Source organism: Dendropsophus ebraccatus, chromosome 10 (assembly GCF_027789765.1).
Source record: "Dendropsophus ebraccatus isolate aDenEbr1 chromosome 10, aDenEbr1.pat, whole genome shotgun sequence".
NCBI classification, from domain to species: Eukaryota; Metazoa; Chordata; class Amphibia; order Anura; family Hylidae; genus Dendropsophus; species Dendropsophus ebraccatus.
In genome coordinates, this window is record NC_091463.1 from 17,282,769 (window position 1) to 17,309,120 (window position 26,352).

At 44.5% G+C, this 26,352-nt stretch overlaps 1 protein-coding gene across 6 annotated transcripts in view; it reads right to left on the reverse strand.

Annotated features, from left to right (window-relative positions):
* The window catches only part of CACNA1F (calcium voltage-gated channel subunit alpha1 F), a 100,011-nt gene that overhangs the window by 10,991 nt on the left and 62,668 nt on the right, over positions 1-26,352 (reverse strand). For all 6 annotated transcript variants that reach the window (XM_069986338.1, XM_069986334.1, XM_069986336.1 and 3 more), the window contains 11 exons: positions 26,289-26,341; positions 25,197-25,343; positions 24,879-25,080; positions 23,644-23,802; positions 19,801-19,911; positions 19,432-19,515; positions 19,113-19,133; positions 17,770-17,898; positions 14,709-14,774; positions 14,515-14,606; positions 13,467-13,626 (listed from right to left, as the gene is read on the reverse strand). In XM_069986338.1, the coding sequence (XP_069842439.1) occupies positions 13,467-13,626; positions 14,515-14,606; positions 14,709-14,774; positions 17,770-17,898; positions 19,113-19,133; positions 19,432-19,515; positions 19,801-19,911; positions 23,644-23,802; positions 24,879-25,080; positions 25,197-25,343; positions 26,289-26,341 (1,224 nt within the window). The remainder of the gene's footprint in view (positions 1-13,466; positions 13,627-14,514; positions 14,607-14,708; positions 14,775-17,769; positions 17,899-19,112; positions 19,134-19,431; positions 19,516-19,800; positions 19,912-23,643; positions 23,803-24,878; positions 25,081-25,196; positions 25,344-26,288; positions 26,342-26,352) is intronic.

Consider the following 26,352-nt stretch of genomic DNA (forward strand, 5'->3'; position numbering starts at 1 on the left):
ACTCCCTAGGGCTGCATCCAACTTCTCCAACCAACACGAGTCAAATTCCACGCCTTTGGGTTAGGCTGAACCCGAACATTCGGCAAGTTTGCTCATGTCTAGTCCAACGCCTCTATGCCCAATGTCGTAGTCAATGTTGCTGCCCTCCTGCTGGAACCTCTTGTGCAAAGCACTTTCTCTCCGCCGCCCCAAGCTATGTAAGGACCATGGCCGGCGTTAGGGGGGGGCAAGCAGGGCAAATGCCCAGGGCCCCCATCCCCCAGGGGCCCCCTCCCGCAGTTCCAGTAGGAGAGGAGAGCACAGACAGCGTCCTGCAGCGTCTGGCAGTGATCCCCGGCTGCTGCTATCAGGGGTCACGCAGAGGCTGCAGGACGCTGGGCTGGTGTCTGCTCCGTGTGTGTAGCTCCCCCTCCCCCTCCCCCTCCCTCCAGCTCCTCTCTGCACGTGACTTCCTGCTCTGGTGTGGAGCTGTCGGGACGATGGAGGAGAGGGCTGCCGGGTGAGGATGACAGCCTGCTGACGAGGCTGAAGTTGGTTTCTTATTCGGCCAGTTTCTTATTCGGGGCTGAAGTTGGTTTCTTATTCGGCAGTTTCTTATTCAGAGGATTTTTCTTTTTCCTGTTTTAGCTATTATTCTTACAGAAAATGAATAATATTCATACCCTACCGTAAGAGAGGGGCCCTGAGGGGACTGGTGATAAAAATGGCAAAAAAGACCCCACGGTTGGCATAAAAATGGGCATGAAAGTAAAACCACAAAATTATTATTTAAAAATAAAATTGACTTTGGGCCACTGATCTCACACTGATAATACACAGAGAGGGATGCCCTGCATCACACCCAAGAGAGTCCAGCCTGGCCCAAAGTGGTTCTGGGTATAAAAACTGGCATCAAAGTGGGCACATAGCCATTTTTCATGATTTGAATAAGTAACAGCTATTTTCAAAGGGTTAAATGAGTTTGGGCCACTGATCTCACACTGATAATACACAGAGAGGGATGCCCCGCATCATACCCAAGAGAGTCCAGCTTGGCCCAAAGTGGTTCTGGGTATAAAAACTGGCATCAAAGTGGGCACAGAGCCATTTTTCATGATTTGAATAAGTAACAGCTATTTTCAAAGGGTTAAATGAGTTTGGGCCACTGATCTCACACTAGGTACACACAGATAGGCATGCCCCGCATTACATCCAAGAGAGTCCAGCCTGGCCCAAAGTGGTTCTGGGTATAAAAACTGGCATCAAAGTGGGCACATAGCCATTTTTCATGATTTGAATAAGTAACAGCTATTTTCAAAGGGTTAAATGAGTTTGGGCCACTGATCTCACACTAGGTACACACAGATAGGCATGCCCCGCATTACATCCAAGAGAGTCCAGCCTGGCCCAAAGTGGTTCTGGGTATAAAAACTGGCATCAAAGTGGGCACATAGCCATTTTTCATGATTTGAATAAGTAACAGCTATTTTCAAAGGGTTAAATGAGTTTGGGCCACTGATCTCACATTGATATTACACAGAGAGGGATCCCCCGCATCACATCCAAGAGAGTCCAGCCTGGCCCAAAGTGGTTCTGGGTATAAAAACTGGCATCAAAGTGGGCAGATTGGCATTTTTTCCTAATTTGAATAAGTAACAGCTGTTTTCAAAGGGTTAAATGAGTTTGGGCCACTGATCTCACACTGATAATACACAGAGAGGGATCCCCCGCATCACATCCAACAGAGTCCAGCCTGGCCCAAAGTGGTTCTGGGTATAAAAACTGGCATCAAAGTGGGCACATAGCCATTTTTCATGATTTGAATAAGTAACAGCTATTTTCAAAGGGTTAAATGAGTTTGGGCCACTGATCTCACACTGATTATACACAGAGAGGGATGCCCCGCATCACATCCAAGAGAGTCCAGCCTGGCCCAAAGTGGTTCTGGGTATAAAAACTGGCATCAAAGTGGGCACATAGCCATTTTTTTCCAAATTTGAATAAGTAACAGGTGTTTTCGAAGGGTTAAATGAGTTTGGGCCACTGATCTCACACTGATAATATACAGAGAGGCATCCCCCGCATCACATCCAAGAGAGTCCAGCCTGGCCCAAAGTGGTTCTGGGTATAAAAACTGGCATCAAAATGGGCACATAGGCATTTTTCCTAATGAATAAGTAACAGCTATTTTCAAAGGGTTAAATGAGTTTGGGCCACGGATCTCACATTGATATTGCACAGAGAGGGATGCCCCGCATCAGATCCAAGAGAGTCCAGCCTGGCCCAAAGTGGTTTTTGGTATAAAAACTGGCATCAAAGTGGGTAGATTGGCATTTTTTCCTAATTTGAATAAGTAACAGGTGTTTTCAAAGGGTTAAATAAGTTTGGGCCACGGATCTCACACTGATAATACACAGAGAGGGATGCCCCGCATCACATCCAAGAGAGTCCAGCCTGGCCCAAAGAGGTTCTGGGTATAAAAACTGGCATCAAAGTGGGCACATAGCCATTTTTCATGATTTGAATAAGTAACAGCTGTTTTCAAAGGGTTAAATGAGTTTGGGCCACTGATCTTACACTACGTACACACAGATAGGCATGTTCCGCATCAGATCCAAGAGAGTCCAGCCTGGCCCAAAGTGGTTCTGGGTATAAAAACTGGCATCAAAGTGGGCAGATGGGCATTTTTGTCCTATTTTGAATAAGTAACAGGTGTTTTCAAAGGGTTAAATGAGTTTGGGCCACTGATCTCACACTGATAATACACAGAGAGGGATGCCCCACATCACATCCAAGAGAGTCCAGCCTGGCCCAAAGTGGTTCTGGGTATAAAAACTGGCATCAAAGTGGGCAGATTGGCATTTTTTCCTAATTTGAATAAGTAACAGCTGTTTTCAAAGGGTTAAATGAGTTTGGGCCACTGATCTCACACTGATAATACACAGAGAGGGATCCCCCGCATCACATCCAACAGAGTCCAGCCTGGCCCAAAGTGGTTCTGGGTATAAAAACTGGCATCAAAGTGGGCACATAGCCATTTTTCATGATTTGAATAAGTAACAGCTATTTTCAAAGGGTTAAATGAGTTTGGGCCACTGATCTCACACTGATTATACACAGAGAGGGATGCCCCGCATCACATCCAAGAGAGTCCAGCCTGGCCCAAAGTGGTTCTGGGTATAAAAACTGGCATCAAAGTGGGCACATAGCCATTTTTTTCCAAATTTGAATAAGTAACAGGTGTTTTCAAAGGGTTAAATGAGTTTGGGCCACTGATCTCACACTGATAATACACAGAGAGGGATGCCCGGCATCACATCCAAGAGAGTCCAGCCTGGCCCAAAGTGGTTCTGGGTATAAAAACTGGCATCAAAGTGGGCACATAGCCATTTTTCATGATTTGAATAAGTAACAGCTATTTTCAAAGGGTTAAATGAGTTTGGGCCACTGATCTCACATTGATATTACACAGAGAGGGATGCCCCGCATCACATCCAAGAGAGTCCAGCTTGGCCCAAAGTGGTTCTGGGTATAAAAACTGGCATCAAAGTGGGCAGATGGGCATTTTTGTCCTATTTTGAATAAGTAACAGGTGTTTTCAAAGGGTTAAATGAGTTTGGGCCACTGATCTCACACTGATAATACACAGAGAGGGATGCCCCGCATCACATCCAACAGAGTCCAGCCTGGCCCAAACTGGTTCTGGGTATAAAAACTGGCATCAAAGTTGGCAGATTTGAATTTTTTCCTGATTTGAATAAGTAACAGCTGTTTTCAAAGGGTTAAATGAGTTTGGGCCACTGATCTCACACTGATAATACACAGAGAGGGATCCCCCGCATCACACTGATAATACACAGAGAGGGATGCCCCGCATCACACTGATAATACACAGAGAGGGATGCCCTGTGGGTCCTTACCAGACTTTGGAGCAAATGCCAAACTTTACTGAAACGGTAATGAGGATTAAGGTAAAACACACCTTTATCCATGGTGTTTTTGGTGCAATAGGGAGCTATCAGCAGTTTAGATTAATCTAACTGGCTGACAGTTCCCCTTTAATAATGGTCATTATTTGCCCTTATTTTTACTTTGTTTAAACATAGCCTAAAGGGTTATCCTGGAAAAATTGAAAAAAAAAAGAACGAAAATTAACCCTTAACTAAAGAACTTATATATTCCTTGTTGGCTTTACTCGGAGATTGCTGGTCCAGTCACATGATACAACCTTTCTTACAGTGATGTCCTACTTCCTTTCATCTTCTTGGGTATGGTGACGTCAGCACTTGGGGGCAAAGCCATCTCTCGTACCCAGAATGGCCTTCCTAGACGTGCGCAGTGCGATCATTAGTATTGCAGCATGCATCTGCTAATCCCACTGGGTACAGGGACATCAATGCTCCCGTAATCAGGTTCTGCTGGCTACAAGGGCGGTCTTACTGGCTACAAAGGGGTCCTATATGGCTACAAGGGGACCCTGACATTGCAGGCAACACATAGGACAAATATATTTCAATGGCCCTGTTCACACATCTGTACAAGTGTTCAGGTCCACGTCCCGCGGTACAAAAAAATAAAGGATAGATTATAGTGCGGACTTGCATTTGCGGCACGAATCATTGTCTTCTACATAGTGCTCCGTAAACTGCGTAGCACTGTTACTGCACATTCATAGTGCGGTCCACCATTACAGGTCCGTATTCACTGGCTGAACTATGGATGTGTGAATGAGGCCTAACATAGCCTAAAGCAGACCTGTCAGCAGAAAACATTGCTGCAGGGATTGTTATTATAGAAATGTATTCAGGGTTAGCCGAGAAATGTTTAATAAGACGAGATGGGACAGCTAATTCTGGGATCCTGTTATGCTGACAAATGCCGCCTGAGTACTTTAGCCCTGTTTGCTTAAAGGGGTAGTGCGGCGCTAAACATTTATTCACAAAATACCCAGAACCACTTTGGGCCAGGCTGGACTCTGTTGGATGTGATGCGGGGGATCCCTCTCTGTGTATTATCAGTGTGAGATCAGTGGCCCAAACTCATTTAACCCTTTGAAAACAGCTGTTACTTATTCAAATCATGAAAAATGCCTATGTGCCCACTTTGATGCCAGTTTTTATACCCAGAACCACTTTGGGCCAGGCTGGACTCTCTTGGATGTGATGCGGGGCATGCCTATCTGTGTGTACGTAGTGTGAGATCAGTGGCCCAAACTCATTTAACCCTTTGAAAACAGCTGTTACTTATTCAAATTAGGAAAAAATGCCAATCTGCCCACTTTGATGCCAGTTTTTATACCCAGAACCACTTTGGGCCAGGCTGGACTCTCTTGGGTATGATGCGGGGCATCCCTCTCTGTGTATTATCAGTGTGAGATCAGTGGCCCAAACTCATTTAACCCTTTGAAAACAGCTGTTACTTATTCAAATCATGAAAAATGCCTATGTGCCCACTTTGATGCCAGTTTTTATACCCAGAACCACTTTGGGCCAGGCTGGACTCTCTTGGATCTGATGCGGGGCAACCCTCTCTGTGCAATATCAATGTGAGATCCATGGCCCAAACTCATTTAACCCTTTGAAAACAGCTGTTACTTATTCAAATTAGGAAAAAATGCCAATCTGCCCACTTTGATGCCAGTTTTTATACCCAGAACCACTTTGGGCCAGGCTGGAGTCTCTTGGATGTGATGCCGGGCATCCCTCTCTGTGTATTATCAGTGTGAGATCAGTGGCCCAAACTCATTTAACCCTTTGAAAATAGCTGTTACTTATTCAAATCATGAAAAATGGCTATGTGCCCACTTTGATGCCAGTTTTTATACCCAGAACCACTTTGGGCCAGGCTGCACTCTCTTGGTTGTGATGCGGGGCATCCCTCTCTGTGTAATATCAGTGTGAGATCAGTGGCCCAAACTCATTTAACCCTTTGAAAACAGCTGTTACTTATTCAAATTAGGAAAAAATGCCAATCTGCCCACTTTGATGCCAGTTTTTATACCCAGAACCACTTTGGGCCAGGCTGGACTCTCTTGGGTATGATGCGGGGCATCCCTCTCTGTGTATTATCAGTGTGAGATCAGTGGCCCAAACTCATTTAACCCTTTGAAAATAGCTGTTACTTATTCAAATCATGAAAAATGGCTATGTGCCCACTTTGATGCCAGTTTTTATACCCAGAACCACTTTGGGCCAAGCTGGACTCTCTTGGGTATGATGCGGGGCATCCCTCTCTGTGTATTATCAGTGTGAGATCAGTGGCCCAAACTCATTTAACCCTTTGAAAACAGCTGTTACTTATTCAAATTAGGAAAAAATGCCAATCTGCCCACTTTGATGCCAGATTTTATACCCAGAACCACTTTGGGCCAGGCTGGACTCTGTTGGATGTGATGCGGGGCATCCCTCTCTGTGTACTATCAGTGTGAGATCAGTGGCCCAAACTCATTTAACCCTTTGAAAATACCTGTTACTTATTCAAATCATGAAAAATGGCTATGTGCCCACTTTGATGCCAGTTTTTATACCCAGAACCACTTTGGGCCAGGCTGGACTCTCTTGGATGTAATGCGGGGCATGCCTATCTGTGTGTACGTAGTGTGAGATCAGTGGCCCAAACTCATTTAACCCTTTGAAAATAGCTGTTACTTATTCAAATCATGAAAAATGGCTCTGTGCCCACTTTGATGCCAGTTTTTATACCCAGAACCACTTTGGGCCAGGCTGGACTCTGTTGGATGTGATGCGGGGCATCCCTCTCTGTGTAATATCAGTGTGAGATCAGTGGCCCAAACTCATTTAACCCTTTGAAAACAGCTGTTACTTATTCAAATTAGGAAAAAAATGCCAATCTGCCCACTTTGATGCCAGTTTTTATACCCAGAACCACTTTGGGCCAGGCTGGACTCTCTTGGTTGTGATGCGGGGCATCCCTCTCTGTGTAATATCAATGTGAGATCAGTGGCCCAAACTCATTTAACCCTTTGAAAATAGCTGTTACTTATTCAAATCATGAAAAATGGCTATGTGCCCACTTTGATGCCAGTTTTTATACCCAGAACCACTTTGGGCCAGGCTGGACTCTCTTGGATGTGATGCGGGGCATCCCTCTCTGTGTATTATCAGTGTGAGATCAGTGGCCCAAACTCATTTAACCCTTTGAAAACACCTGTTACTTATTCAAATTAGGAAAAAATGCCAATCTGCCCACTTTGATGCCAGTTTTTATACCCAGAACCACTTTGGGCCAGGCTGGACTCTCTTGGTTGTGATGCGGGGCATCCCTCTCTGTGTAATATCAATGTGAGATCAGTGGCCCAAACTCATTTAACCCTTTGAAAATAGCTGTTACTTATTCAAATCATGAAAAATGGCTATGTGCCCACTTTGATGCCAGTTTTTATACCCAGAACCACTTTGGGCCAGGCTGGACTCTCTTGGATGTGATGCGGGGCATCCCTCTCTGTGTATTATCAGTGTGAGATCAGTGGCCCAAACTCATTTAACCCTTTGAAAATAGCTGTTACTTATTCAAATTGGGAAAAATGCCAATCTGCCAACTTTGATGCCAGTTTTTATACCCAGAACCACTTTGGGCCAGGCTGGACTCTCTTGGATGTAATGCGGGGCATGCCTATCTGTGTGAACGTAGTGTGAGATCAGTGGCCCAAACTCACTGAACCCTTTGAAAATAGCTGTTACTTATTCAAATCATGAAATATGGCTATGTGCCCACTTTGATGCCAGTTTTTATACCCAGAACCACTTTGGGCCAGGCTGGACTCTCTTGGGTATGATGCAGGGCATCCCTCTCTGTGTATTATCAGTGTGAGATCAGTGGCCCAAAGTCAATTTTATTTTTAAATAATAATTTTGTGGTTTTACTTTCATGCCCATTTTTATGCCAACCGTGGGGTCTTTTTTGCCATTTTTATCACCAGTCCCCTCAGGGCCCCTCTCTTACGGTAGGGTATGAATATTATTCATTTTCTGTAAGAATAATAGCTAAAACAGGAAAAAGAAAAATCCTCTGAATAAGAAACTGCCGAATAAGAAACCAACTTCAGCCCCGAATAAGAAACTGGCCGAATAAGAAACCAACTTCAGCCTCGTAGCCTGCTGCTGCTGCATGGTACATGAGGGGGATTCACCACTACACCCAGCATGCTAGAGGGGGTAAGTATACTGTACATGTAGTGTGTAATGTGTATGAATGTAGGTGTATAATGGATGAATGTAGTGTGTGTTACATGTCCTGTGTATAGTGTGTGGACTGGATGGTTTGTATCTGTATAATGTGTTTTCATGGATGTGTGTGTGTGTGTGTGTGTATATATATATATATATATATAATGGTGTGTGTGTGTGTGTGTATATATATATATATAGCTGTGTGTGATTGGGTGAATAAATCCTCACTATACACTACTGGAGTGCCGTCCTCGTGTTCAATTTATATATATATATATATATATATATATATATATATATATATATATATATATAATGGTGTGTGTGTATATATATATATACAGACCAATATTACCGCCATACAGTGACCACCACATAATGACTATATACACTATATACAGACCAATAGTACAGCCATAGAGTGATCGCCACATAATATTGGTCTAGATACAGAGTCATTATGCAGTGGTCAATCTATGGCGGTAATATTGGTCTGTATATAGTGTGTATATAGAGTTATGTGGCGGTCACTCTATGGCGGTAATATTGGTCTGTATATAGTGTGTATATAGAGTTATGTGGCGGTCACTCTATGGCGGTAATATTGGTCTGTATATAGTGTGTATATAGAGTTATGTGGCGGTCACTCTATGGCGGTAATATTGGTCTGTATATAGTGTGTATATAGAGTTATGTGGTGGTCACTGTATGGCAGTAATATTGGTCTGTATATAGAGTTATTATGTGGTGGTCTGTCTATGGCGGTAATATTGGTCTGTATATAGAGCCATTATGCGGTGGTCACTCTTTGGCAATAATATTGGTCTGTATAAAGTGTCATTATGCGGTGGTCACTCTTTGGCATTAATATTGGTCGGTATATAGTGTATATATAGTCATTACTGCCATAGATTGACCACCACATAATGATATTGCCAAATTGCCGCCATACAGTGACCACCACATAATGACTCTATATATAAACTATATACAGACCAAAAGTACAGCCATAGAGTTACAGACACATAATATTGGTCTGTATACAGTGTATATAGAGTCATTCATTATACAGTGGTCAGTCTATAGCGGTAATATTGGTCTGTATATAGTGTATATAAAGAGTCATGCGGTGGTCACTCTATGGCGGTAATATTGGTCTGTATATAGTGTATATAAAGTCATTATGGGGCGGTCACTTTATGGTGGTAATATTGGCCTATATATAGTGTGTTTTCTTCAATAACGGTATGGAGGTAATATTTGGTCCTGATTATAGTGATTTTTTTATTTTATTTTTTTAATGCAATTCATATAAATAGTTCTTGTGTTTACACCACTAGCGGCAGTCCTGGCATGTAGTGGCAGTCCCATAATGTAGCGGCAGTCCCAGAATGTAGCGGCAGTCCCATAATGTAGGGGCAGTCCCATAATGTAGGGGCAGTCCCATAATGTAGCGGCAGTCCCGGCATGTAGGGGCAGTCCCGGCATGTAGCGGCAGTCCCGACATGTAGCGGCAGTCCTGACATGTAGTGGCAGTCCTGACATGTAGCGGCAGTCCCGACATGTAGCGGCAGTCCCGACATGTAGCGGCAGTCCCGACATGTAGCGGCAGTCCCGACATGTAGCGGCAGAACCATAATGTAGCTGCAGTCCTGACATGTAGCGGCAGTCCTGGCATATAGCGGCAGTCCCGGCATGTAACCTTCTGAACTGAGTAAGGGCCCTAATACATGGAGCGAAAATTGTCCGAATCAGGACGCTATCGCTCTGAGAGGACACTGGGGAACATGATCAGGTAGTATATATCACAGACAAGGCCTGAGGACACCGGGGGACCTTAATCAGGTAGTATATATCTTTATTGTTTACTATATACAGCAAGGATTGCACACACATCACTAATGATATACTGTATATATACACATAGGGGGGGAAATTTATCAAACATGGTGTAAAATGAAACTTGCTCAGTTGCCCCTAGCAACCAATCAGATTCCACCTTTCATTACTCACATTCTAAGTAGGTGGAATCTGATTGGTTGCTAGGGGCAACTGAGCCAATTCTTCTTTACACCAGTTTGATAAATCTCCTCCATAGCTTTTGCTGTAGTAGGCTCTCTAAGCGAGCTCCATTCTACCAGATTGGCGCTCGCTTCTGCGGAATATCAGGCCGTGTAATACGGCCTTAAAAGTGGCCGTACACTTCCAATAACTGCTGGCTGAACAATCCTTCAGCTGACAATTATCTGTCCCATCCGGTCCCGTCCTCCCCATACACAGAAATTTGGCACATCTGAGTGTTCCTGTGTTCTCTATGAGAGGGGAAAGCCATAGCCATACAGATCTGATGCCGGCTTATCTCTCTGAGAACAAAGAGGTTGGGCGTTGATTTTCCATCAAGCTCGACCCCCTATGTCCACTGATATCATCTGTCAGACTGTCCAGAGAGCCCCATACACCTTACGCTGATGGCTGAACCCACCAGGAGCAACAGGTACCACCAACAAAAGAGTAACATGTATGGGGACCTTAAATTGTTGCTAAAATATTTCAGCATTTGGGGCCCCACCTTTAACTTCGCCCAGGGCCACATCTAGTCTAAAACCGGCCCTGGTAAGGACCCTTCCCCCAGTGTCTGTGTTATAAGAATCTCATTAAAGGGGTTGTCCAGTGAATATTTTTTCTTTCAAATCAACTGATATCAGAAAGTTATATATATTTGTAATTGACTTCTATTAAAAACTCTCAAGTCTTCCCATACTTATTAGCTGCTGTATGTCAGGCAGGAAATGTTTTATTTTCAGTCTGACACACTGCTCTCTGCTGACATCTTTGGCTGAGAAAGGAACTCTGTCTCGGTTTTATATGAATCCCCTTAGAAAACCTCTCCTGTTCTGGACAGTTCCTGTCTCAGCCAGAGGAGGCAGCAAAGAGCACTGTGCCAGACTGAAAATAAAACAACATTTACTGCAGGACATACAGTAGCTGATAAGCATGGGACAACTTGAGATTTTTTAATAGAAGTAAATTACATATCTATATAACTCTTTGACACCAGTTGATTAGAAAGAAAAAGATTTTCGCTGGGCAACCCCTTTAAGAGGGTGCAGACTGTGAATGCCATGAACTATATGTTACACCTTCACTACTCTTCACTACTCAGGATCCTGAATGTAAGAAGACATCTGCCAGAGGGGAAAGGAGACGGATTCTGCCCAGAGTGTGCCCCCAGTAACATAGGTTAGCAGCAGAATCAAATACCACTTATAGAGGCAAAAATAATGATGATTTTTTTTTTTTTTATAAAACACTGCGAATTACCTTAAAACAGCTACTAACAGCTTTTCCAGTCTTTTGCTATAGAATGATTCACTCTTTAATACACAGGTAATAGACCGGACAAACTATTGGAACCAAGTGCCGTCTCCCCTTGCTATTAGATGAGCGGGCGGTTTAGCGCTAACCTCTGCAAAACTTATTAAAATTGATTCCTGAGGTAAATCCTTACAAATTTCGTCCATGTTTTGCGTCCTGAATACAAAGCAGGACCTGTGGTGCTTCAGGCAGGGTTCAGTTTATATTAGATGGAAATTGAGTCACCTAATATATCTCAGTAGCTGGAGTGCATTATACGACGGGAAATATGAGGTCTCAGAAATAAAGCCCAGAGAGAATGGTAATGAGGTATTTGCATGATTTTACCTCAGAAAACCTCACATTGCAGCTGGGTACAGGGACTGAGAACTGAGGACAGTCACTAGGCTATCATTGTACAATAAATGGCTTATAAGGCGATATATGTGATGATGTCCCCTTCATATTAAGAATCTGAAGCCTCAGAAAGAAGGAAGTTCTCCTCAGACTAAACCCCAAAGGGCCGTCCTCCTGCGTGAAGCTTTTAATGCGCTATTCTATTCAGCTATACCTGAGATACCCTGGCCTAACTTCTAGATTTACATAAGTAAGGACCACTTAAAGAAGACCTGTCACCCCCCGTGCCGGGGTGACAGGCTCCTGACCCCCTGCTAGATGCCCTTATACTCACCTAATCGTGTCGGGTCCCGCTTCCTGAGTCGGTCGGGTCACGGAGATTTCAGCTCCTGAAGCCCGCTGCGCGCGCACACAGCAGAGTCCGACGCTCATAGAAAATGAATGGGGAGTCCGATGCTCCGTCATTCTCCATGGGCATCAGACTCTCCTGTGAGCGCGCGCACCAGGCTTCGGGCGCTGATATCTCTGTGACCCGACCGCATCAGGAAGCGGGACCCGGCGCGATTAGGTAAGTATAGGGCGCTCTAACGGGGGGTCGGGAGCCTGTCACCCCGGCACGGGGGGTGACAGGTATCCTTTAATTGGGTACACCACTTAAGAAAGAATTAACCCTGTTCAATACCCACCCATAATATCAGCTTGTTTGTAACAGGTTTCTATTACATGAATTGGGCTGTTTGTCTACAGCACATCCTGACTCACACCCTTAAGCTGCTGAAAATCCTCACTACCTGGTCCACTACCTGGTCTCTACTCTACTGTCTGTCCTCCCCTCCCTTCTGAGACAGAGATCACATGATCTCTGTCACTTCTTTTGCCAGGCAAGCTGTAACACCTCATCTGTAACCCCGCCCACCACTGGCATCACACCAATCAGTTAGCACATGGCCAAGGGGAAGGGAAACAACAGAACAGTGACAGCCTCCTGAGCAGTATAGGGGAATGGAAACACAGTTGTTTCATGCCTTTATAAGATAGATAGATCTATGTCACCCAGCTCTCTACTGACCCTGAATATCACATAAATGTGCACTTTCAAACAGAAAATTCGACAACATGATATATGCTGTTAAAGTCAGACCCCATACAAATTAAATGGTCTTCCGATCTCGCTCGGTATATTCACCCAGGGGTACATTTATCAAGATTGGGTTACTTGTATTCCACTCTTAGATAAGGCCCTGACCCCTTTTCCTGGCCCATGAAGTTTAGCCATTTGAATTCCGGACCCTATCTACTGCCGGCCTGGCTTATCCTATGGACAGGCCATCAACATACAAGGCTCAGAAAGCTACTTTAACAGTACCTGGATGGCATTGTGGCTCTTTGCAGTTAGTGATTTTGACTTGCATCTGGGTTTTAAGTCCTTGTGTGTTTCCACCAGATATTCTGGTACCTTTCCATGTGTGTATTTCTCAGACAGGGCAGACAAGAACCAATGCCAGCAATGACATGCTCTGTAAAGTACTGCAGTATGATAGAACAGTAACTTGAAGGGACCAATGCCCAGGCTCCTCCTTTACTTACCAAGAAAGCGCAAAGCATGAAGAAGCTGATAAAGTACACAATGGCGAAGTTGCTTCCACAGGTGAACTCTTCCTCCGGGGCAAAGTCAGATTCACTGTCACATCTCTTGCCTGGTAAACTGGCCAACATGATCTCTTGCCAGGCCTCACCCGTGGCACATCTAAGAAGAAAGAGAAGTCACTAGTCTAGCGTAGGCCTACGGCTCTGTTCACACGGAGTAAAACTGTCGGAATTCTCCGCCAGCCTCCGTGTCATAATGACAGTCTATGACAGCCAACTCCTCTCTCCGCACTTAAGAATGGACATGTCCCCATGGACCCCAATAAAATTAGTGGTGTAAATTAGGTGCTATAACCTTGGCATAACCCTTTAATAGAAGCCTGCAGCCGCATGTCAGTTTTGTGCAGCCGCTATTCATCCGATGTCAGATTCTGAGGGCCGACCTTACTTTATGGTAGTTATTGTACAACCATGGTTTAATATGAGATCTGGCAAGTGATTTTAATGTCTTCATGTCGTCTTCATTCTACTAGGTCTTTGGGTCCATAATTATGGACTGTGTCACGTTTCGGGCCCATCATAGGATCTTCTTGTACTCTGGTGAGCCAATCCAACCCTGGTCAATAACAGACTACAATTGGTCTATTCAAATCCCAGGGCCGCTGTAGTGTATGCCTGAATTGATAAAAGCTTTGATATAAAAAAAATCTGTATGGATGACAACAATAATGGCCGCCATATTGGATATAGCCCAGAAAGATATATGTCAAGCTAAATGAAATGAGTGATTTTAAGGGAAATTGTGTTCAGGGTCCAGATGAGTAAAGTATATGTGAGTCTATATACCGTGATGCTGTGTTGTTCACTATTTTCTATCACACAGGTATTGTATTACTATGTATTGTCTATGATGGATCTTCTCTGCCTCTATCATCATCATCATAGCTCCAATGCAAAATCTGTGACTGAGCCCCCATCTACCATCTGCATTAATAATAGAATTGCCATTGTGCCCCCACTATAGTTACCCCCCTGCACCCAGCTCTACCTGAAGAGGAGCAGCACCGCCTGGGGGAAGGTCTGAAAGTTATTATTCCGGTTTATTTGCGTCCCATCCTGCATGGCGATTTTTCCAAACGTCTATGAGGAAGAACAAAGCGGAGGGTTAGATGGATGAAACGGGCACACACGGCGGCTGTAAATGGAAAGCTGTAAGTCACCCACGGTACACATCTGACTCACCTGCATGCCGATGACGGCATAGATGAAAAATATCATCGCTATCAGAAGAGCAACATATGGCAAGGCCTAGAGGAGGACGGAATCATATGGAGAGATGTGAAAAGACTCATAAAAGAGCTTACGTAGCCAGAGGCTCATACAGAGATTGTTACTGCTGTACAGGGTCAAGGACAGTTCAGACGCCTTCCATCAGGATATACCGTATACCATCCATGTGTTCACAGAAATGTGCATCTTATAGGGAGTAGGAACTAATATACTGGTAATCTACCTGTGAAATTCACCTCTTTTCCACCCCCCCCCCCCACTCCATTCCAGGGTTCTCATCGTAACATGATGATATTATAGAAAGATTCAGCTTCAGCTTCTTCTTTCATTTTTTTTTTTAATTCTCAGTTTTATTACATTTTTCCAATTTTCATAAAAACAATAATACAACTAAATGGTGCAAAGGCACATGTACAGAGATACATTAGTAGAGACTGCAACATAGGATAGCAGCGTAACAGAACTGATCCATTCCACGTCTCCAAAATATACAGAATTAGGCTATGTTTACACTGCGTATGAGTCCGGCCGTAGTGCGAACCGCGAATATACGCACGTAGTTTTGAGGTTAATGCGTTCGTTTGAAAGTATACGATATACGGCCGCACAGTGCACACTACGTATGAGCTTATGGCCGGATTGTATGCGGCGCCGTGAAAAATGAACAAGACCATTGTTTGAGGACGGAAATGTTCCAACTCACGGCCGTGGATTTCCATGCGGTCCTGTACGGAGAACTTATTTCAGCCAAATTGAACTTGATTTTTCGATCCAAAAGGTTCTGTGAGTTTTATTGGGCTGGGCAAAGATTTCTAAGTAAATGACCTGTTTCAGATCATAACTGTACTACGGGCGTATGTTCGCGGTTCGTACGCATCCGGCCACATGTCGATTTTTCCCACGCCCGTAGTTTGAGCTGCACATGTACGGCGGCGTACGAAATGCGGCCGGACTCATACGCAGTGTAAACATATCCTTACACATATATGGAAGAAAAGGGAGTAAGCTAGCGCTCAAACTACAGAAAAAGGAGGGGGTGGGGGGAAGAAGGGGAGAAGAGAAAGAACAGGAAAGGTGGGAAGAAGAGGGACGTGGCAGCGCCTCACTGAGCCACGAGAGACTTTATCCATTCAGAGTATTCATCCGTTTCAGTAAATTGGTCCCAGTAAAACCAAGTCCGAAAGAAATGAGAGGCATGGCCGTGCAACTGTGCAGTGAGATCTTCCATGTTTTTAGTGTCTTCAACTTTGCGGACTCACATAGAGATACTAGGGGGATCAGGGGGATGCCAAAGAGCAGTAATGCATGTTCGGGCAGCGTTAACCAGGTGTCTGAGAACATAGTGACAGTAACTATTGAGAGGGATGTCTGACACATGCAGGAGAAAGAATGTTGGAGAAAAGGGGAGCTGGTGATCAGTGAAGGTTGAGGAGATCCCCACACCTTCAGAAGGAGACCAATTTAGGGCAGCTCCAGAATGTGTGTAAAAGGGAACCTTCTCCACCACAGTTCCTCCAGCAGTGTGGGGACACCTCGGGAAAGATCCGATGGAGACGGGTGGGAACCTGATACCAACAGGAGAGAAGTTTATATCCCGCCTCATGGAGACGAGAGGATATCAAGGAGGAATGTGTGCAGGAAAGCACTCGTTCTACCTGCGCTGCGGAAAAGGGGATGTTTAGGTCCTCTTCCCATGCAGTGAGAAAAGGAGGAGGTGGTTGTTCCGTGGAGAGCCCAACATGTTGTATAGTGACGGAGAGGACCAGAGCCAAGACGGAGAGTCTCAAACTGGGTAGGTGTGCGGGCAAAGCAGGAAGGGGTAGGGAGAGAAAGAAGGAAGTGATGGAGCTGCAGTGACCTCCAGAACCCCAAAGAGGAAGCTTCAGCTTCTATATATGAACAGGATAGAAAACCCTTCTAATCCCAAAAACACTCTCTTAAGGAAATCCAGGCTTTACCTAGATTTTTTTTTTTATTTGTTTCTGTTTTCTGGTTGTAATTTTTTTATGTATATTATTATTGGGGCAGTCATCTTGAATAAACTGGTTTTAAAAGCATTTAGTCATATGCTGTACAGCAAGCCTCGAGGATATAGACAGCAATGGACAGGAACTGTCGCACTGGCATGAATGAGAAACATTACAGTGACCTTTGAAGAGGTCATTTCACATAAAGGGGGAGGCTGAGCTGTGAGCTTCATCTATTGTCTCTACTGGTATCACCTTCAGCCCCATTCACACAGAGCAAGAGCGGAATTGTCCGCCTTGGAATGCCGCCTGCCTCCCGCGCTGCATCTCTCGGTGCTGAGAGCGAGGTGCTAAGTGTCAGTATGACAAGGAGGCTGGCGGCAATTCCGCCCCTCTTGCTCTGTGTGACTGGGGCCTTCAGCTGATCACTTTCCAGTAGTCTCCTCTTTAACATCACAGACAGAACAGGAAGTCTCAGATGAGTTTTAGGCCTAGTGGTCAGAATAAGAATTGCAAGATTTCAGGACTATTGTATAATAGAGATAGTAAACTTAAAAGTCACCAAAAAATAAAAAAAAAATTAGTTGAAAATAAAAACTTAGTTTAAATTAAACTTTAAAATAGGTCATTTTGTGATGATAAAATCCCTTTGGTGTCATCAATGTACTAGACATCTAGTAGACTAGATGAAAATTGTTGTTATTTCTTTGCGGTTTTACCTTTTTTTACTTTTCTTTTACCATTATGTTATTTGGCACCATTTTACCCTTCAACTCATTGCGGAACAAAAACTTGAAAAAAACAAGATTCTGGATGCAATTTGGGTGTTTCTTTTTAATATACTTATCTTAGCGTTCCTGCAATGCCTGTGCCTACCTGTAACTGGTCATTTGGATTTCTAATCTATAGGTCATGTGATCGCACTAGCCAATTGAGGCCGACCACTGTGACAGCACATCATACATTGCTGACACATAACATCACATCGATGTGGCGTCATTAGACTCTAGAACCATCTCTAGAGCTCTCACTTTACTGCCGCTCACCTGGAATGACTTGATAAATGTCCACAGCAACGTCCTTATACCCTCTCCTTTACTCAGCAACTTTACCAAACGCATCACGCGGAAGAGACGAAAGAAGGTGATGGATATTCGGGAGCTGTCCTCTGAACTCTAGGAAAAAACACAGTGTTCCATAACATATTACAAAAGTCCACAATGTAAATGTATATAACATGAGATATATATATATCTTTATACATACATATAGCTTTGTTTTATATGATGTTTTATTCTCTGTATAGACAAAAATGCCAAATCCTGAATTTTATTGGTTTCCAGCATCAGAAAGGAGTGCATTATGGGAGCTCACAACATACTTTAAAGGAATAACACCTAGATTTTTTTTTATTACAACCAGATACTGAAACATGTATAATTGTGATTTTCTTTACTAATATGGGGACAGCCATATTGCCTTAGATGCTCTGCTCTGTTAACAGCATTTTGAGGTATGCTTTACAGTAACTACCTGCATATAGGGAACAATATGTATATGACTGTATTGACTACTATTGAAGAATTTGCAATGACCTTTTTAAAGGTCATTGTGCAGAGAGGGGGAGGAGAGGAGTTGTGACCATCACATAAGTGCCGCATAGCTGTCTGACAGCGGCTTATCTCCCCTATTCTCAGAACGTTTGGACACTCAGCCAAGGCAGGGCAAACCATCAGCCAAACAAATTTTTGTCCGACAGCTTTTAAAGGTGTATGGTCAGAACTATTCTCATTTTGGAGCTAAGCTGCAATATCAGGCATAGCCTACATGAACATGGGTGGCGCTTTTTTTGACTAGACAGCCCCCTTTAAAAAAAACAAAACACATAAGGGATAAATGTTTTGATATAATGACGTTGAAATTGTAAATCTGGAGAAATGTATGGATGACAGTATAGGGATGAATGACCACATTGTATGGATGGTGAAGGCTTCTTGAATCTATATTATTAGCCTTTTAACATGAAAAGTTTTTTTTTTCCTTTCATAAAGAACAACATGACTACCCATGACACTGCCAGAAATCACTGACCTCCCCTGACCTTGCCCTATGCTCTGCAGTCATCTCCCACTATGTGAAAACTTATGGGGACATCTATGAACGTTGCACGCCTGGTGTATGCCATGGATGAGGCGCTTGTTCTTTACTTTTCCATGGCAGGGCCGTGGTGAGGCGTGGCTTCTTCCCGTGTCTAATTTATTATGGTTTATGCCTGCAAACAGGCTTAAACAATGCAAAAATTCTACACACATACGATTAATGGAGCATTTAGATACAATAACCTCAGATACAGGGTACGGTTCCAAGAATTCAATGAGTAACTACCTACCTCTCCAACATGCCATCCATTCTGTATGACACAGGTATGACAGGAGTCAGGGGTGATGAAGGATAACCATGATGATGATGAAGATGGTGATGGATCCATGGGTGCATGTGACAATGTATAGGGAAATAACATTTATTAACAATCCTTATATTATGATTATGATCCAATCAATGAATACAGACACCACAGGGGGCACACACTCGTACGCCGGACTTAAATTAGGCCCCATCCCCAACTCACATTTTTGGTGAAAATTGACAGATTCAAAGACTAAATAAACTTTAGGTTTACCCATCATTACTATCCATCCAGTACTCACGTTGACTTCGGTCACCGCAATGTCCACAAGGCTGCCCACCACTATAAGTGCGTCAAACGTGTTCCAGGCATCACAGAAATAATGCTGGTAAGACAGAAAACATTATGTATATATAGCATTAACATATACTACAGTACATCCTCAGCACATTGTAAGCCAAGCCCAGTCAGGAGGTGTTATATAGTGTATAAAGAGAGCTATACAGAATTGTGACAATAGAGGGGAAGGATAGTCAAGCACAGTCTGGATGTGGTATATACTGCATATAGAGAGATATACAGGATGGTCAAGCACAGTCAGGATTTGGTATATACTGTATATAGACAGAAATACATAGAGGAGCAGGATAGTCAAATACAGGGGACTGACCTTAGGTCTGAATGCGATGAGTTTCAGCACCATCTCCACAGTGAACAGCCCAGTAAAGACCATGTTCAGTATGTCCATGGCGTAGTTGAATGGCTTTGACTGTTCATAGTGCTTCATGGAAAACAAAAAAGAATTATCTATATTGACATATCTATTAGATCTATAGATTATTAAAAAAACATTTTTACACAATTGCTGAAGAATTTGCAACTTTTTATTTCTTTTCAGATGCTTTACATACTGCAACTTTTTATTTCTTTTCAGATGCTTTACATACTGCAACTTTTTGTAGAAGCATCGCAACTAGAGATGAGCGAACCTGGAGCATGCTTGAGTCCATCCGAACCCGAACTTTCAGCATTTGATTAGCGGTGGCTGCTGAAGTTGGATAAAGCCCTAAGGCTATGTGGAATCGCACTGATTTCTAAAATTGCGACTCTAGACAAGCAGCACAAGAGGACGCTTACGGTAGCCACTGGGGCGGAGTTGGCAGCCCTTCGGGGTACACTGCGGGATCTTACCTTCGCAAGCACCAAGGCCGCTCTAGCTCGCTGCCGCCTTCACTATTTTGAATTCGGCAACAAGCCAGGCAAGACCTTAGCCCGGGCCTTACGGTCGCAAAGAGCTCGATCCTTTATCCCTCATGTCTCTTCAGCTTCCGGCGCTAAACTCTCCCTAACCTCTCAAATAGCTGACGCCTTTCATTCTTATTATGTGACTTTATATGGTCTCGACTCGGCTAGCGGCCCACCTAGCTCCGGATCGCTCCCCTCCTTCATCTCCTCATATCTTCGTGACTCGGGCCTTCCCTCCCTGCCAGAAGAGAGCATCTCCTCTATTGAGTCCCCCATCACTGCCACAGAATGGTAATGGCCGATCAAATCCACCCCTTCGGGTAAAGCCCCTGGCCCTGACGGGTTTACCCTGCCCTACTACAAAGTCTTTGGCCCCCTTCTGAAGGAACATTTCCTGTCTGCATACAATTCTGTCTCCACTGGCTCCCCACTCCCTCCCTACGGGCCCACATCTCGGTAATCCCCAAGGAGGGTAAAGATCCCTCTCACTGTCAAAACTACCGCCCCATCTCCCTCCTAAATTTAGATCTTAAGTTTTTCTCTAAAATCTTAGCAGCCCGCTTGGCGCCACTTCTCCAGCCCATTATACACCCGGACCAAGTAGGCTTCATGCCTATGAGGGAAGCACGGGATAACACCACCCGAGCCCGTAATCTTATCCAACATGCCCGATCCTCAGACCTGCCGTCCATGCTCTTATTTACGGACGCGGAGAATGCCTTTGACCGAGTCAGTTGGCCCTTCCTCTTCGCCACACTCCAACATATCGGCCTCGGTCCTCATATGTTGGCGTGGATAGGCTCGCTATACTCCCCCCTGAGGTGGCACAGGGGCACTTTCTCCTGGTTTGGGCGCTGTTCTATCTTTAAAATGAATATCTTGCCTCGCCTCTTGTACCTCTTCCAGATCCTCCCGGTGGCAGTGCCCTTGTCCTACTTTAGGCAACTTTCAGCAATCCTCACCAGGTTTATCTGGGCTCATAAGCAACCCCGGCTGGCAAAGGCGGTCCTGTATCGCCCAAAATCGAGAGGTGGTCTGGGGCTCCCTAACCTTAACCACTATTATGTCGCTGCCCACCTTTCGCGAGTAGTAGATTGGCATCGTCACACCCAGACGAAACTGTGGGTAGGCCTCGAAATGACGTTGTCTCCCCTCTCACTGCTGGCAGCCCCATGGCTACCAGATGCCTGTCGCCGACTTGCCCAACACTCTACTATTGCCCCGACCCTGAAGATATGCCAAAAACATCTCTATTCTGGCTTCCTAGCTCCACACCCTTCTCCTTTATTTCCGGTCTTGGGCAATCCCTCCTTTTCGCCCAGCATGGATGATCCAGTGTTTCACACATGGTCCGGTGCAGGTAATTTCCGTGCATCCTTCTTCCTTTCAGGCTCGAATTGGCTGTCTTTGTCTTCGCTTAATGATCTTGCAGACCCTTCACCTCTGGGGTTTTGGCGGGCGTTACAGCTACACCACTTCCTTCATTCCCTTCCCAACCCCTCCTGCTTCGCACGGTCACCTACTCCCTCTGTCTGGGCTCCGGCCCTCTTTGCCACACTCTCTCCCTTCTATATGCAATGTTGGGCTCGCCTCCGGAACAGCCCTCGCCACCCTTTCTCAACGCTTGGGAAGAGGATCTCAACATTACGTTCTCTGCAGCGCAGGTGGAACGTGTCTTCACGTGTACTCACTCTACTTCCATTGCCTCTCGTCTCCAAGAGGCCGGATACAAACTACTCGGTATCGAGTGCCTAGCCGACTCCATCGGATTTTTCCGGAGGTCTCCCCACTGTGCTGGAGGAACTGCGGTGGGGAAGGGTCCCTTCTCCACACCTTTTGGAGTTGTCCTAAGCTGGCACCTTTTTGGAGGGAAGTATGGCGCATTTCCTCTACTTTCGCTGACTATCAGATTCCTTTCTCCCCATCACTCTTCCTCCTACACCTGTCGGAGATTCCTCTGAAGTCCTACCGCCGCTCTGTACTCCGTCACCTGGTCACCGCCGCCCGTGCCTGTATCCCTGTGCTGTGGCGTCAACCCGATCCCCCGAGTATCTCCATGTGGCTCCGCAAAGTGGAAGATATAAAGCGCATGGAGGACCTCACTGCGCAATTGCATGGCTGCAACTGTCGCTTATTCCGGACGTGGTTTCACTGGGAGCAATTTACCGAATCGACCGAATTCCGGTCCCTCCTGACTCAGTGAGGAATGGTCCCCTCCACTCCCCCCTCCTCCTCATCTTCCCCTCACTTCCCTCTTGTAGCTTCTCTGTTTCCTTTTCTTTGGTCTTTTCTCCCCCCTTTTCCTCTCTGGTTGTTGTTTGAGCGTTAGCTCACTCCCTAGTTGGTTTACGTTATGCCTACCCACCCATCGGGAGCTGCGGACTGTCTTGGTATTTGTTATAGTTTTATTTCTGACTTCTGTTGTACACATGACTATGTTCTGTTGATATGATTATATGTCAGTGTTCCTTGTGAGTGCAGCACGTTGCTGTATGTTTTGTTATATAAATTGGAAAAAGAATAAAAATTGAGAATTTAAAAAAAAAAAAAAGGCTATGTGTAAAACATGGATATAGTCATTGGCTGTATCCATGTTTTCCAGACAACGTTAGAGCTTTATCCAAGTTCAGCAGCCACCGCTAATCAAATGCCGATCGTTCGGGTTCGGATGGACTCGAACCCGAACCCGGTTCGCTCATCTCTAATGGCAACCTTTTGTGCAATGTGACCTCAATGTGAACTCAATGGACACTTATAGTTAACAGGGAAATACAAGCTCCTGTTACTCTGATAGGCACTGAAAAATTAAAAAGTTAAACCGGTTTTCCCATCTGGAGAACTTATGCCCTATTCACAGTATCCACAGGATATGGCATAACTATGAGATTAAGGGGGGCCCAACCGCCGGGACCCCCTGGAATCTCGAGCATGGGGACCATGGAATCCTGGATGAATGGAGCTGCAGGCCACCCATGTGCACCACAGCTCCATTCATTTTCTGTGGAGCCACCCTCTTGATCTTTTAGTTATGCCCTATCCTATGCATCCTTTGGATAGAGCAACTTCTCCAGATGGGACTAACCCTTTAAGCAAATACTTCAATGCTGACATGTCCTTGTATCGCTGCACAACTTGTAGTGTTGGTTCAAGGACCTGCAGCGTTGTCCCACAGAAGGGAAGGTGGCAGTGCTGTAGTAGTGGTGTAAGTCTTCATAGACTATCATGTGAGCTGTATATAGATATAGTTGTAGATATAGAGATAATTTACCTGCATGGCCAGAGCGATGGTGTTGAGCAGAATAAGCACGAACATAATGTACTCAAAGCCGGTGGAGTTGACCATGTACCAGACTTTGTACTGATACTTTTGTTTGGGGATATACCTGCGCAGAGGTGCGGCCTTCAGAGCGTATTCCACACATTGTCTCTAAAGAGGTAAAATAGGAAATGCAAAAAAATCGATGACTGGGAGCAATGAGAGTAATATTCAGCCAGGATGGTGATAGTGAGGGCGGCCATACACCTTCTATAGCTTTTCTCCCCAACCCCCTCTTAGCTCAGCTGAGCCTGCATGTCTTCTCAATAGGGGAAATACAAAGGATTGACCCTCCTTTCCCTGACATCTTTTATTGGGGAAGAGTATTGGCTTTATCAGCTGGTCATAAATGTCTGATAGATGGGATCTTTGTACCTAACTCAGTATTAAAGGGGTTGTCCAGCGAAAATCTTTTTCTTTTAAATCAACAGGTGTCAGAAAGTTATATAGATTTGTAATTTACTTCTATTAAAAAATCTCAAGACTTCCCATACTTATCAGCTGCTGTATGTCCTACAGGAAATGTTGTTTTATTTTCAGTCTGACACTGCTCTCTGCTGACATCTCTGGCCGAGACAGGAACTCTGTCTCTGTTTTCTATGAATCCCCATAGAAAACCTCTCCTGCTCTGGACAGTTCCTGTCTCGGACAGAGGTGTCAGCAGAGAGCGCTGTGTCAGACTGGAAAAAAAACAACATTTCCTGCATGACATAAAGCAGCTAATACATATGGGAAGACTTGAGATTTTTTAATAGAAGTAAATTAAAAAATCTATATAACTTTCTGACACCAGTTGATTTGAAAGAAAAAGAGTTTCGCTGGACAACCCCTTTAAAGGTGTCCTGACCTCCTCTGGCCTCCTAATGGCCTCCCGAAGTGCTCAAGAAGCCAAAAGCAACCTGCAGAATCTCGAGGACACTTGGGTCAATCCAAACCTGAGCATGTGTCATATGATTACCGGTGGCTGCAGTTGTATATAGCCCTAAGGTTGCCTGGAAAATATGGATGCAGCCATAAGCTATAGGCTATATTCATGTTTTCCAAAACTCCCTAGGGCAGCATCCAACTTCTGTAATGAAACTCAGGTTCAGGTGGACCTATGTGTGCTCGAGATTTGGTCATCTCTATTTAGAAAATGCGTAGAAAGTATCAGGAAAATGAAGGATGGTCCTGTGCTTCTCGATTACCTGGTTCTTGTCCAGCTCACAGTTCTTGTATTCCTGCTCACCCTGAGCCCGAAAGGTTATGATGACAAAACCCACGAAAATATTCATCATGAAGAAAGCGATAATGATGATGTAGACGATGAAAAAGATGGAAATCTCCACGCGGTAATTGTAAATCGGTCCAACGTTTTCCCCGTTGGCGTCGATTGCTTTATACAATAACCTGAAGGAAGAAGAAGAAGACAAGATAAGTCCAATGGTTGAGTAAGCAAAAATCAGACGCCATTATAGGAGGCCTATTTCAGTCTCTGCTATGAAGTCCTTAGATCATTGACTTACGCTGGCCAGCCCTCGAAGGTAGACACAGTGAAAAGAGCCATCATTCCAGACAGGACATTGTCAAAGTTGAAGTCGCTGTTGTGCCAGATTCTCTCTCGCACCATAGGGTGGGTGACATCCCCGTCCTTGTATACAATGAATGTGCCCCTGGGGTAAGAACAGTAGTTATAGCAGTTAGGTGACACTATAGATGAGAACAATGTGTAAGCATGTATCCATATTTTAAGGTATCTGCATCTCTATATAGTATATAAGAACTACTGATAAAGGGATATTATTTAAAGGGGTTATCTGGTTAGGTAAAATGCTTGTTGAATCAACCCCCCTTGTTACTTTTTATTATTTCTTTAAGTCTCCTTCCCCCAGTTTTGACTTGCTGCTTTCTGCTGAAGACACAGAAAACTGTGTGTGAGCTTTTCTCTCCATCTCCCCCTCCTCCCCCTCCCTTCCGAGAGGACTTTAAACAGCATCCCTGGTCGGCAGTCTCTGCACTCTGTAATGCCGGGAGGCATTAATTACAGTAACATTACCAGCAAATTGACCTCAGATTAACCTTCTTGGCATCCTTTAGTGCAGAGACAGATGGCTAGGGACACTGTTTAAACGAGCTGGCGTCTTGGTAGGAGAGAAGGTGTCAGGTCGGAGATGAAGAGAATAGCTCATACACGGATTTATATGTTTTCAGAAGAAAGCAGCAGCTCAGAACTGGGGACCTTTATGATCATATTACATGGAATCCATGATGTCATGATTTGTCATGATTCTTTTTACATCCATTGAATTATTATGGCTTATTCAGGCTTCTTTTTTTTGCTGGTTGGAATAGTGCAGCATGTTACACAATGAAGGCCTTGCGATTCTTCCCTCTGCAGAGGATGCTCAGGGGAAGAGAAGGATCACGCATGTAAGATTTAATCTTCCTTATGTTCTTGGAGGGATAAGCCACCACCTTAGGAGTCTGGCAGCGCTCCTCTCTTCATTCAGAACACAGAGATGACCATTCATGTGTATGGAGGGATCGAGGGAGACAGCTATCCCATGTGTATAGGTACTATAACACAAGTATGCTGGTACTGTTGACAGGGCACTTACTTGCAGTCCTCTGGCATATGTTTAGCTTCATCAGTGCAGCTGTAGAACTTCCCCTATAAAGTGA